Here is a 15164-nt window from a genome sequence, read left to right on the forward strand (position 1 = left end):
ACTCATGAATTGTAATTTTGCAATGTATGTAGGAAATCACAACTAATCACATTAAAATAAAGACTCCAGTCATATCAGTAATCTTATAAAAGCTGCTTTCTACAAAGAGAGGGTCCGTGCATGGGGGCTTCAATGTTAGAATCACATGACCAGCCGAATACTACTTGCTTAATCTCAGTAACCATCCTGTTATTTGACATTTTCACTCACTCATTAAAGTATTCATGGCTGACTGTGCATACTAAATATATACAATGAAATGGAAAACTATTGATTTTAATCGATTCTGCATCCAAGCCACTAGGTGTCAGTGTAAGTCCAAGATGACACAAAGACAAAAGTTACTGAATGCGCCTATAAAAGAGGGTTGGCAAAAAATTACTTGGGAAACAAGATGTTTTTGAACAAGTTTATTAGCAGTGACAAATATTCTTGAGCTTGTAACCCCCTCTTCATGTCCACTGTTGGAAATTCAGAGAGAGCAACATAACAATGAAATATTAATTCAAACTTTTAACAGTCAATACATGGCACAACTGAAAATTGTTTGGGGGGTATTTGGGTGTGTGGGGAGGGAGAAAGGAAAAGCAAAGAGTTTTTTCATGTTCTGATGTGATTCCATTTAATATATCGTTTAACACAGGCACCCTGAACTTGAAAAGTTCACAATATTGACTTTGCATATAATCGAGCGTATGGCTGAAGACAGATACACATGCACACGAACACATATGCATCCACACGCAAGAACTGTTTGAGTTGTCAGGACAGGACAAGAAACCTCATTCACACGTCAAGAAAACACATGAAATTTGAATATGCCAACAACGATGCATTATCTTGGTAAAGGTTTCACAATCAAACATACCATTTATGTATATCCATACCTCTCTCCCACCTGTACACCATGCACTCATTGCTTTAAACACTAGATAAGGGGAGCTGAAGGAGATAGATATTTTAAGATTTATGTAAATAATTTATATTGCAATTATATTATTTGTGGGATATTAAGTGCTTATTTGATCAGAGGAAAATTAAGCTAATGTGCAACCCCCCAAAATATACACTTAGTTCTATTAGCTTTTTGTGCATAGAACCTCTATATGTGCATCTGACCCATGGAGATTAGTTTTAAACAAAGCCCTGGCCCAGTTCTATTGACAGGGTGTTCAAAAGGTGTTGTGACTGAGAGATCGAGAAAATAGGGATACCAACATTGGGTGTTCAAAGAGGTATTTCATAATTAACTTAATGTAATAACAGATGGTTATAAATGATGCCTACATCAGTAACTCCTTAAGCACATCCCTTGGATATATATATACAGTATTGTGCAAAAGTCTTAGGCACAGAAGATGATTAACAAAACATTTGTCTTAAGATGGTTATTTATATCTTTAGCTGTAGTGTGTCAATAGCTAATATACATTTTAGACTCCCAAACATTCCTTCTGCAAATAGAATAAAGAACATGTAGCCCTGCAACAGATGGCATGGCTCCACAGAGACCCCCACTGAACATTGAGTCAGTCTAGGATTACATGAAGAGACAGCCTAAATAGACAGAAGAACTGTGGCAAATTCTCAAAGAAGCTTGGAATATCCTATCTGCCAACAACCAAGAAAAACTGTGTCCAGGTGTCCCTAGGAGAATTGGTGCTGTTTTGAAGGCAAAGTTGGTCACACCAAACATAGATTTAGATTTTTTTTATGTTTACTAGACTTTGGATGATGTTAATTGATAAATGAAAACTAATTATGGCACTATTTTTTGAAGAAATCCTCACTATGCAACATTTTCACAAGCACCTAAAACTTTTGCACAATACTGTGTGTGTATATATATATAATACTGTGCAAAAGTATTAGGCACATAAGATGTTTCACAAAAACATTTGTCTTGAGATGGTTATTTATATCTGCTAATTTAGTGTCATTAGGAAATATACATGTCATACTCCCAAAAATTCCTTTTGCAAATCTGCCAACAAAAATAAAAACTGTGTCCAGGTGTAAGTAGGAGAATTGGTGCTGTTTTGAAAGCAAAGTTTTCAAACCAAATATTGATTTAGCTAGTTTTGTGTTTACTGGACTTTGTATGACATTAATTGATTCATGAAAACTATTTGTCATAATTTCTTTTAAGAAATCCTCACTTTGAAAGTTTTCCCACAAGTGCCTAAAACTTTTGCACATACGGTATATAAATAAAACAATGCTCTATGTGAGCTTTGTAAAGACACTATTTAGATAACTAAAAACTCAAAAGAAGCCATGAAGAGATGTGCATCTAAAAAGCAAAGAAATAATACAATTAACATTGCAGGAATTCTCTGCCTTGCACAAAGCTGCTTTTAAGTGGAATCCAAATGGAACTAGAGTAGATGAAGCAGAATTAAAAACTTTACATCTCAGTTTTCAAGGGAAAGTTCAACCAAAAATGAAAAATATTGCATAATTTACTCACCCTCATGTTGTTCTAAACCCATATTACTTTTTCCCACCATGGAACACAAAAGGAGATGTTAGGCAGCATGTTAGTCTCAGTCACCATTCACTTTCATTGTATGGAGAAATAAAAAGATACAATGAAAGTGAATGGAGACAGAGACAAACATCCTTCCTAACATCTCATTTTGTGTTCAATGGAAGAAAAAAACATGAGGTCACATGAGGGTGAGAAAACGGTGACATAATTTTCACTTTGGGTGAACTATCCTTTTAATATCAGACAGATGATGACACTAAAGCTTTTGCAGTATCATTTGAACAAACACACATAACAGACCATGGATATCTCAAGTACAGAAACTCAATTTAAAACTATATCAACACATCCCAAGTTTCATCAACAGAAGTAAATGTAGACCACAATGGAAATCTTTGTATGCTGCTTTTTGAAACTGGAACCGGAAAATGTAGTAACAAATAAAATAAAAAAAAATACAAGAGAATGACTTACAAATACATAGTGTGGTTAACGGTTTCCATGTGAATTACATCTTTTCACCTGGCAGTGCCTCGTGGTTATGTACAGAAAACATTGATGCAAAATGATACCTCTAAAGGTAGGCAAGCTTTGCTTTCAGTCAAAACGTAACTCAGTTCCCTCAAAGGTTAATTAAAAAAAAAGCTGGTACAAACATGGGACGTTCTTTTCATTTTTGGCAATAACACCATTGGTGCATTTTTGTCAGAAGAACACTGCCCTAATTCTACCTGAGTGTCTTTTTATTTTAGCTTCACTTTTTTGTTTTGTATATTTATTTGATTTAGCAATTTTGGACCAACAGTCCTTAGGTGGAGGTTAAAGTTAGTAGCCTATGATTAATTACTAGAATTTAAAATATGTACTGATATGTCAATGTTTAAGGAAATACAATTCAAGAAAATAATACATAAAGTGCTACTGATTTTTATGTAGAACTCAATTAATTTGTGAAATGATAAAACAGGAGAGACTTAAGTTTAGAATGCATTTTCAGACAATAGATAGAGAACATTTACAAGATGGAAGAATTCCTGTCAACAGCGGTTCTATTGATGAGGCTCATAAGTGATTTAGCAAGCGTTTAACAAATAAGCCGGAAACCAGGTATGGAAAAAAAGGAAAACACATACAAGAATATAAAACAAAGCATAAACCAAATTCCATTACGGGTGACTGGATGATTGTGGTGCTCAATAAAAGCTAAGCATGGATGCCTGAGCTTCTAGTCTCTGGAGTAAAACATAAATGCTGGATCTTATGCCAGCAACTGCTATCTGGGGTCCCCTAACTTGTGTAGTCCAACAGAGCAGTTACTACTGCCTTTCTGGGCAAAAACAAAACCCTAACTAAAAGAGCAGCTTTATCGAACTAGACCAAAGAAAAAGAAGAATCCCTCTAGGATCTAAAACATCCGTGATGTACCTGTTAGCGTTGGAGCTAAAGCAACTGTAAAGTGTGGCACATCTTAGAGATTAGTTCTGGGTTCTAATTGCTATTTAGAATTAAAAACATAAAACACTCAAGATAAAACATTATTTCACACTCTCACACAATGAGATTGGAACAGCTGTCAGGTGACAGAAGCGTGAAGTGGCGACAATAAGACTGTTGAATGATAGCACTTTGAATTCTTCCAAAAGATGACGCACAGAGCAGCATACTGCACATGCACACTACAGGGCGTACAGTTTCCCAGTCGAAGTGTACCTCATAACCTGCCCTGGGAGTTTTGACGTTTTTCAATGAAAAGGAAAAGAAGAAAACACCAATACAGGGGACGCGTAACTAACAAGACTGACCCAATCTTGTCCAGAATTAAATTAAGACAATTATTAATCCCAAAATTTGAACAACCTGCCCCCCAGACATATATGGAGTTCAAATCCCCTGAATGACAAAAAAACATGTAGTTCCTCTTGCCACATTATGTTATTTCAGAGAACAACACACAAGGTTTACATCTTCTTTTCTGTGCCCGAAATAATTCAATGTGTATGCACACAAGACCACTTTGAGTCAACATGATCATTTGAATTCAAGAGGGAAACCATGGGAAACATGGTGACACATCATCTTCCCCAGGAGGCTTGAGATGAAGACAGCTCTCTTTAGGTTCATGAGTAAAGGAGAGGCTTCTGCCCTAACAAATGTCATAACATGGTTATTATGAGTGTTTTACATGTGAAATGCATGTCCCCAAAGTCATTTGAATTGTCTTCAGCAACATATCCACTAGATCACATTAGAGTTGAGTTCAAAAGCTCCGGTCCTTCCTTTCTAAATTCTAAAACCAGCTAACCCGTTTTTTAAGCGCACTCTTGTCCTTTGCGCTTAGCCTTGACTGCTGACTAGTAACAAGGTCTTTTTAAACCATCTTAAGATTGGATTAGTTCTGATTCAGGATGTTTACAGGCAGTAGCCATGTTCCTCAAGGACGTCTTTTGCAGCAGAGTTCAGCTGAGATATAAGGTCCGGACGCAGCCTCATTGAGCAGGTCCGTCCCATGACTCACTGTAAAGGATTACTCGACTTGGATCTACATGAAAGGTGAATGCAGGAGTCATTTGAAAAACTCTACAACAAACAAGATAATATAGCAATGCATTTATAATGAAAATAGCATGCAACAGCAAGTGAGGTAAATGAAAGCTTACCTTGTTTTTGCAAATTCAAAATATATTCCATTTCTGCAATAAGAGCAAAAACAAAGTTCAGTTAAAGTTTAAATATCCAAATACAGCTATGATTTGTCAGGACCTGTCTGTCTCTGGGGTTTCTGTTCGACTTGAAAGGACTACAGTTAAAAGACTGAGCTGTTTCAACTAAAAACAAAGCTTCAAAATACTGCTATTTTGTGGCTTTATATAACTACAAAGAGATAACTTATTTAAATTCAGTGTCCTACAACATAATATGTTATAAGAGTAACAACCTTCAATTGCTAAATTGCGAAGAATAAGTAACTTTAACAGGCTCTTATGATCTAGTCTGAACCAATTTATCTGCAGCACACTAACTAAAGCCACAAAGCACCCATTGTTTTCTAGTGCAAATGAATAGTACATGGTAAAGAGAGAGTATCTGGAAAGAAGATAAAATAGCAAGTTACCTCTAGTGTGATAAATTACAGCAGCTTTTAGATCAAACGACCCCCAACTAGACCTCCTGTCAAAGCTCTTAGTATGGCCCTGGTCCTTGGTCAAAGCCACCTTAGGTGCAGCTGGGAAGGTGGGAGGCAGCTCGGCACAAATGTCCTTAGAGGAAGAACAAAACACTATTGCACCATGAACCCCAGTCTCATCTCTCTGGGCATCCAGGCTAAGGACAGAGGTTTCGGGTACAGACCCACTTGCCACAGGGGCACCGCTGTTCAGACCTTTACTCAGATTCTGAGTGTTAGTCCGTTTGTCTGGCTCATGAGCCTTGGGGAAGGGTGGTTGATCCAGTCTCTGAGAGGTACTGGAAGTTTGAGTGGCCACTGTAGCTGGACAGCCTCCCTGAAAGCTCACTTCCATCGGCATGTCCTTTCCGTTTGAGCGACAAGCCGCACCCTCTGGTCCAGCACTTGGCTCATTAATAAAGGACAAGCCCCACTGATTCTGAAAAATGTCCCCCAGAGACTTCTGATTTGTCTGAGCAGCCGGAGGATCAGCTTGGCGGCCACTAGGGAGCGAAAGTTGCATATTGGAGGTGTTAACGGGGTAAACAAACAGGCTGGACTTCCTAGGCTCAGCCAAAGAGGTGGTGGAACTTCCAATGGCGGTAGTGCCACTGCCACTGGGAGATGCTACATTCTCGGTAGCAACAGCTGGGGACACTAGCAGAGGACCAGTGCTTGCTGTTAAGCTGAAATGGGGTCCAGGCAGGGGAAAGCCATTCCCATCCCCCAACAAGGGACCATTAGTAAAGCTAGCTGATGTGATGGTTTTCACCGCAGACATGGGGACCTGTGGTGGTCTCCCAGGCACCTGGGGAGCAGGAGTGAGAGCCTCCCCACCAGCTTGGGCAGTCTTATTGAGGTTCTCCTTTACTTTGCTTGCATAACTGATCTTAGGCACAATCTTAGCGCTACTATTATCCACAGGAAAGACAGGAGGAGGCTTGAACAAGGTCCATGAGTCCTCTTTGGTGGATGCTGCCACCTTAACCTTACTTGACCGGTCCTCAAACTTTTTGCCAGCTGCTTTGATGTCAGAGTTCTTACATTGAAGCTCAGCCACTGGCAGAGGGGGTGGGGTGGCGGACGCAGGTGGTTCCTTGGCTTTTGAATAGCAACCTGGATTGACTTCTCCTTTTGAACTGGCTCTGCCACTCTCCACTTGTGAGCCTGTGGCTCTATTGGCTGACTCTGGTGCCGCAAGCCCATGATCTTGTTTGCCACCCTGCTGCATGGCTTTTCCCTGGGTAAAAGCAGTCACATTGTCCCCAACTTTGCCATTTACTTGGGCCCGGTGCTTTTTTGGAGTAGTGTATCCACTCTCTGAGCCACTGCCATCGTTGTCAGCTCCAGGTTTGCTGGGGTAACCGTTGGTAAGTGGTACAGAATTGAGCGACACCACACCATTCAGAGTAGACAAAGCATCTTTTTTGCCCTCAAATGTGTTCAGCTCTGAGGACTTGTCATTTTTGAAGTTCATATTGTTTCTGCTAGTGTTTCTACCTTTCCTGTCCCCTGTTAAGCCAGTGACGAAGGCCCGTTGAGTGGGCTTCTTATTCAAGTTGGTTTCTAGCAGGTGTCTGTTGCCATTGCTGTTTGCAGGGTGCTGGGAGCAGTCTGGGTTTAAGGAAGTGGGAGTCACCTCTCCCTTGATCAGAGTTCCATTTATTTTGCCATTTTCTGTGCATAGAAGAGATAAAAGCAATACATAAATAGAATACAAACCACAAACCTACATCAATTGATCCACAGAACCAAAATTGTTTAGCAATCGACCAGATCAGATCTCAGGTTTCAGTACGGGAATTGGTCAAGTCTAGTCAATGTTTGTATAAGATAAAGGAATATTTAGACTATGTTATGTTCAAGCAAGCCAGGGTCATGTGGATGATTGGCTCACTTCTAAGAGACACTGAAAAACCATTTGGGGTATTTCAATTACTTTCAATTAGGGATGCAACAGTATGAGATTTTCACGGTATGATAACAGTCTCAGAAAATATCACGGTTTCACAGTATACGGTATTATACAATTACTATTATCAGTGAAAACAGGGTTATTTATTTATTTTTGAGCAAACACTTTATTATAATTGAAACTTGAAACCATTTATTTTATTGAAGTATGTGTAAAAAAAAGTCTCCCTTTTGAAAATAAAATAAATAGAAAAAATAAGAAAGCTAACAGAATTATAATAAACAGAATTATAAACATGATAAAAAATAGCATGTAACTATAACATGTTATATAACTAAAGCATGTTAGTTTACATGTTAAATTAACTACTAAATGAAAAATAACATCAGCTGTGTGAGCTTTTAAAGTAATGTCCTGATTATTAACAGTTAATATATACTGTAGGTGCACGACAGCACAGCCAGACTGCTCCTGTACCTTTAACTCAGGGGTTCTCAACTGGTTTTGCTTCAGGATGCAGATTTTACATTGGATATCAAGAGTCGACCTGCCATAGATCAAACATAACCTGTATTTAATGTATCCTGGGTTGCATTTCCTTTTATGTTGCATAGTTTTGTTCATGGTTATCCAGTACAAGGACATGCAGCAAGTGACATTATTTTTGTTGTTGATGTCAAATCCTACAGGAAGTTTTCTCTCCCTCTTTTAAAAATTTAAGAGAATATTTACATATATGGGCCCATTATTATCCCATTTGTTACCTAATATTAAAAATGTATACACATATTACATAGAAGGAAAGGCTCCTCGTTACCATGGTTAGGCCAGTGTGCTAGTCTTAAATAATAGTAATATAATAATAAATGACAGTATTTATGAAAAATAAATATTAGCTGAAACACATCTTGAAACTTTAACTACAGCTGCCACAATAGATTCTACCTTTAGATTATTTCAAATGAAACTATAACATTTTGTCAAAATATAACCGCTTTACCATTATGTAGGGCTGGGCGATATATTGAATATTAACAATAAAAATCTAGATAATTTAAAAAATCATAAAATCTATGATTTTAATGTGCTTTCATTTGGCCATTGTTTCCTAAAGAGTGCATCAATAGACTAATTTCACAATCCTTCAGGGCTGCACAATTAAAATAACATCAAAATGGCAAGTTGGTCATATGTGATTATTAATCCACAAACGGCTGTGATTTAAAGAGAGATAAACATGGCCTGTGTGATTCAGAACAAAACTTTTGATTTGTGTGCACGAGCATGGCAGCACTTTAAGATCAGTTCATGTGCATTGTGAAATTAAATGCGACCTTCTTTTACGGGAATTCGGAGGATGCGCGAGGTGTATCCTTCATGGGCACTCATTTCTTTGCTTCGACAGAAATGTAAAAAACGACGACAATTTTCCCGTAAATATGATGTTCAAATGCAAGGAATGTTAATACCCAAGTTGAAGTACCTCAATAGATGGTGCAGAGTATATAATATGTATAGTTATATTAATATATAATTAAAATAAGTATTAGACTAAAAGTACACCTGTAAAATCTATTTTCTTTTCTCTTTTCATCATTATATCTCTCCTAAAATGTACCTCATGCATTCCCTTCCAAAGAGACTTTGTTCCCTTCTCACTAAAAGCGATCACGCTTGCTAAAGAGTGGCGTGCTGTCATAGCAACCATGTTACGTTTCCGTTTGTCCTACGAAGGCCGTCTCGTTTAAACGAGACTTGTTTAAAGCAGGACACTCGGTATACTGCAGCCGTCAAAGGACGCGTCCTACCTAGCACGCAGCCTTCGAAACAAGACACAGCCATTGCCTTGTCTGTCACAATAAAAGCTTCTTGTGAAGTGGAAGTAAATACAGCACTTTTGGTGTCAAAATAAATGCCCCCAGGTGAAGATGAAACAGGACAGAAATATATTACTTTTGTATAAATAGCAAATCTAATAATCAGAATAATAATGATAATTCAGCATTATATTATAATAATCAACCTGACGTTTCCACAGAAATAATTTAGTATTATTCAATGTTAAACTATAAGTCCGTGAAGTAGCTTTGCACAGTAAAAACATTTGAAGGTAAATAACGCTACTTAATGAGCTATATATCATTGTGTATGAAATATTAATACAAAGTGCATATCAATGAAAATAATTTTAATTTTTATATAATGTCTTTAAAAAAAATTATATACTTGGCTACAATGGTTGTTTTGATGAAATGATGGTTCCTCTGTCAGGATTTTTTTTTTAAATAAATAAAAAAACATTTTTGAGCCATTTTAGAGCAAATACATAATTTTCGAGATATATATATACAGTGAGGAAAATAAGTATTTGAACACCCTGCTATTTTGCAAGTTCTCCCACTTAGAAATCATGGAGGGGTCTGAAATTGTCATCGTAGGTGCATGTCCACTGTGAGAGACATAATCTAAAAAAAAATCCAGAAATCACAATGTATGATTTTTTTAACTATTTATTTGTATGATACAGCTGCAAATAAGTATTTGAACACCTGAGAAAATCAATGTTAATATTTGGTACAGTAGCCTTTGTTTGCAATTACAGAGGTCAAACGTTTCCTGTAGTTTTTCACCAGGTTTGCACACACTGCAGGAGGGATTTTGGCACACTCCTCCACACAGATCTTCTCTAGATCAGTCAGGTTTCTGGGCTGTCGCTGAGAAACACGGAGTTTGAGCTCCCTCCAAAAATTCTCTATTGGGTTTAGGTCTGGAGACTGGCTAGGCCACGCCAGAACCTTGATATGCTTCTTACAGAGCCACTCCTTGGTTATCCTGGCTGTGTGCTTCGGGTCATTGTCATGTTGGAAGACCCAGCCTCGACCCATCTTCAATGCTCTAACTGAGGGAAGGAGGTTGTTCCCCAAAATCTCGCAATACATGGCCCCGGTCATCCTCTCCTTAATACAGTGCAGTCGTCCTGTCCCATGTGCAGAAAAACACCCCCAAAGCATGATGCTACCACCCCCATGCTTCACAGTAGGGATGGTGTTCTTGGGATGGTACTCATCATTCTTCTTCCTCCAAACACGGTCAGTGGAATTATGACCAAAAAGTTCTATTTTGGTCTCATCTGACCACATGACTTTCTCCCATGACTCCTCTGGATCATCCAAATGGTCATTGGAAAACTTAAGACGGGCCTTGACATGTGCTGGTTTAAGCAGGGGAACCTTCCGTGCCATGCATGATTTCAAACCATGACGTCTTAGTGTATTACCAACAGTAACCTTGGAAACGGTGGTCCCAGCTCTTTTCAGGTCATTGACCAGCTCCTCCCGTGTAGTTCTGGGCTGATTTCTCACCTTTCTTAGGATCATTGAGACCCCACGAGGTGAGATCTTGCATGGAGCCCCAGTCCGAGGGAGATTGACAGTCATGTTTAGCTTCTTCCATTTTCTAATGATTGCTCCAACAGTGGACTTTTTTCACCAAGCTGCTTGGCAATTTCCCCGTAGCCCTTTCCAGCCTTGTGGAGGTGTACAATTTTGTCTCTAGTGTCTTTGGACAGCTCTTTGGTCTTGGCCATGTTAGTAGTTGGATTCTTACTGATTGTATGGGGTGGACAGGTGTCTTTATGACCTCAAACAGGTGCATCTAATTTAGGATACTAAATGGAGTGGAGGTGGACATTTTAAAGGCAGACTAACAGGTCTTTGAGGGTCAGAATTCTAGCTGATAGACAGGTGTTCAAATACTTATTTGCAGCTGTATCATACAAATAAATAGTTAAAAAATCATACATTGTGATTTCTGGATTTTTCTTTTTAGATTATGTCTCTCACAGTGGACATGCACCTACGATGACAATTTCAGACCCCTCCATGATTTCCAAGTGGGAGAACTTGCAAAATAGCAGGGTGTTCAAATACTTATTTTCCTCACTGTATATATATATATATATATATATATATATATATATATATATATATATATAGAATATCATCAATTGGCTGAAAAATATTTTTTTGCATTTCAACCGAAATAAAATCCACTTTGAATTTCCTTACTTTACATACGGTAGCCACGAAAAGTATTAGGACACTTAAGCCACACAAAAATGAACAAATATCTTTGCATTATTTGACAAATGTAATTTGTTTTAAATAAATATTGAACAAAACATTTCACACAAAAAAGTTTGTAAGATTTAAAATGATAAAAGCAACTCTCCAAATCTTCATGTCCATAGTTACTGTGATAGATTAAAATGCAACTTTCTAGTACACTTGTGCGACTCTGAACTTGAGGTGAACTGACTTAATCCACTAAAAATCACTTTGGGACCACATTTGTTTAAAGAAATAGCAAGAATGGCTCAGAATTGGAGTCAGTTCTATTTTAAAAGTAGTAGCATAACTTTTATTGCATATGCCACATATTCTTGAAACTCATATTTTAAGTGAGATTTAAGCATCCAAATATTTTTAAGGGTCACTGTATTTATGATTGATATATTTTAAATGAATTAAGTGAAAGGGAGATTTAGCAGCAGTAAGATGCCCTGTTGATATTCTTTGTCAGGCAAGTGTGCATAACACATTATTTCTATGGATACTATTTATGGCAGCTCAAGGAATGTCCTTACAGGAACTTAAAACTGGCATCAGAAACAAAACCATTTTGCCAGCCTGGTATGTGTTAACAGATTTCATTTAATTCACACAGGAGAAAGTCAGACTTTGTACAGTGTATGCAAACAGGACAAGCCAACAAAGCCCAAATAACACCCAAATGAACAAACCCAAATAACCCCCAAATGTACTGCATTGAATAAATAAATAATAAAAAAAGTTTAAACTCTAAACATGTAGCAGTACTACCTCCCACTTCCAAGCTGAAAATATTAGGTGTAAAGAGAACCCCGTGTAACTGTGCTTTCACCGGCCGGCTGAAGTCTGACATCGCCCTATTTTTAACCGGAGGTATGACGTGTCAAAATGGAGTACTCAGTCATATTTGGGTAGTTCCCCAGCACGGGGGTGGACGCGTTTTAAATAACCGAAATGAAACAAAAACACATTATTGCACGATTCGATATTCTCGAAAACTCTTGACACGTTAACATGGGACAGTAGCTTTAATTTGTGTGGAAAAATCCTGTTAGTAAAACTAGTTTATGAGATTAACTAAGCACAATAACGATAGCATGGTAGTAGGCATAAAATGTATTTCGCACGAAAATATTCGATTAAAATGACTAGCAATGTTAATGCCAACTCATTGTTTGAGAATGACATCGAAATACACTGTACATACGTGTAACAACTAGTTTGCACCATCTGTGATACATAAAACAAGCTTTAAAATGTAATGCCTCGCCATCAGCTATCTCTAACACAGGCTTGGCTGGAATACCTACGTTTTCTACCTCGGGTTTATGTCTATTTAAGTCTACCTGCCAAGTCAGTAGGTAGCTATCAAGCTAAGTGAACAGCATGAATAGCCGAGGTCAGTTGTGTTTGTCTTTACATTATTACGATTTTTAACGTGGCGACTTCAAAACTACGTTTAAAGAGGGAACTGCAATAGCCGCTTGTATGAATATAATGCATGGCCAGTTTAGGCGACGTACAACAGTACACCGAGGTCCGTTTATATGCCACAATAGCAACATCAATGCTGAGAGAACTATTAAATGTCCTGATGGATCAAAAGTTATGGGTTTCGGTGCATTTCCACACATCGGCTAACATTTATGCGACCAACTGTTCAAATAAACAGCTTAATGTTATGATTAAATATAACACGACAGAGTTCCACAAGAGTTGTCAGCATTCATACAGAAACGCCACGAGCCTCTTGAGACGCTTCTGCACACACAGAACATTATAATACAATAATATCCGTTTGAGGTGACAGTAACCGAGATTGAATTGTTTTATCATTAGATTTGGTCAATCTACACAGAAACTGCATGCATTTTGCTAGAAATTTCCGGCACGTTCCATTCAGGCCACTCGGTTCTTCTGAGTTCCGACAGTGAAACGGCGGTAATCGTGAGCCCAGTTACTGCCAGGCCCACTCAAATGACTGTCAGATAGTGACACGAGAGCAATAGGCCCCGTTTCGACGGCACCGGGCAAGCAGACACCCCCTCAGACAGCATTATTAGTGACATTGACGGCAAAGCTTACATGGCTGACTATGTTAACAACGCTTGGCCGAACTGTGTAGCAAAAGTGTTTGGTTTGTAAGAGAAACGGGCAGTGGTGAAGTTTGTAAGATTTGGCCGTCCATCATGGCGGACAGGAAATAACAGAACAGGCTTAAACTACGAGCACAGCAACATTCCACAGGAGCCGGTTCATGTTGCGATGGGGCATTGCTAACAGGTTACACTAGACTGTTGAACGCATCCCCTCTCTTAAAAACGGACCAAACTCTGAGTTACGCTTGCAAACGAATTTAAAGTAAAATAAATGTGTAATCGGAAAACTAGTGCGTTGAGAGACCGGTGCACAAGGTCAATGTCCATACACGCTAGCTAGCTCAGAGGCTAACACTTGATATAACTATATAAAACACTACTCCCAGCAAAACATGCGTAGCATACGACTTATACTTCAGCTTTATTAATGCAAATAAACATACCAAGATGCATATTTGAAGCTTGACTGAGCTTCGAAGAAAAACGGCGAGCTTTGCTGGTTACCAACCTGTTTTCTTCGTCTGCGTTTTCTCGTTCTGGAACTGACAGTGGTTCTGATCATTGTTTACCGATGTGTTCGATCGATCAGGGCCGTTCTCTGCTCCATGACTGACATATATTCCGATTGCCCCTTCGCAGGGACGTTCCTCCATTTAACGGGAGAAGTGACCGAATGTGCTCAACCGGTGCTCGGTGGACAAGGGGAAATGAGACATTTGCACTGCCCAATCACCGCCTGCGTTTGTGGGTGCCAGTGAGTGAGAGGCGGGCGGTGTTTTGTGCGACTCTGATACAAGGCGTGGATGCTCCCAGTCAAGGCCACAGGAAACAGTCACGCAAACTCATGAAATAATCATAGTGCTGTGTCAGACCTGCATGTTGTGAGTAAACGAAAACCAATATAACCGTCCATTCCTACAATTTTGATTCACCCATCCCCCGATGTTCAATGTGGAGACAGAGCAACCCGTTCTCATCAATCTGCGTATAAATAACACGACTTTATACTTCCAAATTGCGTGTAATGCATACGCCAGTGTCCAATTTGACAGAGAGACTCCTTCTGTGCAATATTTTGATTAGAAAAAAGGGGTTGTAGTTGATTGAAGCACTGTTGAGAAAACTATGGTGTTATTACAGGAACCTTTGTTTAACCATAGTATTTGTAGTAAAACCACAGTAACAACCATATTAACTATGGTTACTACAGTCATGGTTACTACAATATTACAAAAGTGGTTACTATACAGATGTGACAGTGTTACTGTTGTAAAATCATGGCTAACTGTATCCAAACCATGGCTTTTTCCAGTAAAACATATTTGAGACTGCAGTCATGGTTACTACAATATTACTATAGGAAAACCAAGCTTAATTTATTTCAAGG

General features: G+C 38.6%; 1 protein-coding gene across 1 annotated transcript; it reads right to left on the minus strand.

Moving 5' to 3' along the window:
* Positions 1–402: 402 nt before the first annotated feature.
* On the minus strand, positions 403–14518 carry LOC127630236 (FMR1-interacting protein NUFIP2-like). Its single transcript, XM_052107711.1, has 4 exons — positions 14286–14518; positions 5604–7331; positions 5149–5181; positions 403–5030 (listed from the first exon to the last, which is right to left on the minus strand). The coding sequence occupies exons 1-4, from the start codon at positions 14428–14430 to the stop codon at positions 4978–4980; spliced, it is 1959 nt and encodes a 652-aa protein (XP_051963671.1). The 5' UTR covers positions 14431–14518; the 3' UTR covers positions 403–4977.
* Positions 14519–15164: the final 646 nt, after the last annotated feature.

This window comes from Xyrauchen texanus, chromosome 36 (genome assembly GCF_025860055.1).
Source record: "Xyrauchen texanus isolate HMW12.3.18 chromosome 36, RBS_HiC_50CHRs, whole genome shotgun sequence".
Classification (NCBI taxonomy): Eukaryota; Metazoa; Chordata; class Actinopteri; order Cypriniformes; family Catostomidae; genus Xyrauchen; species Xyrauchen texanus.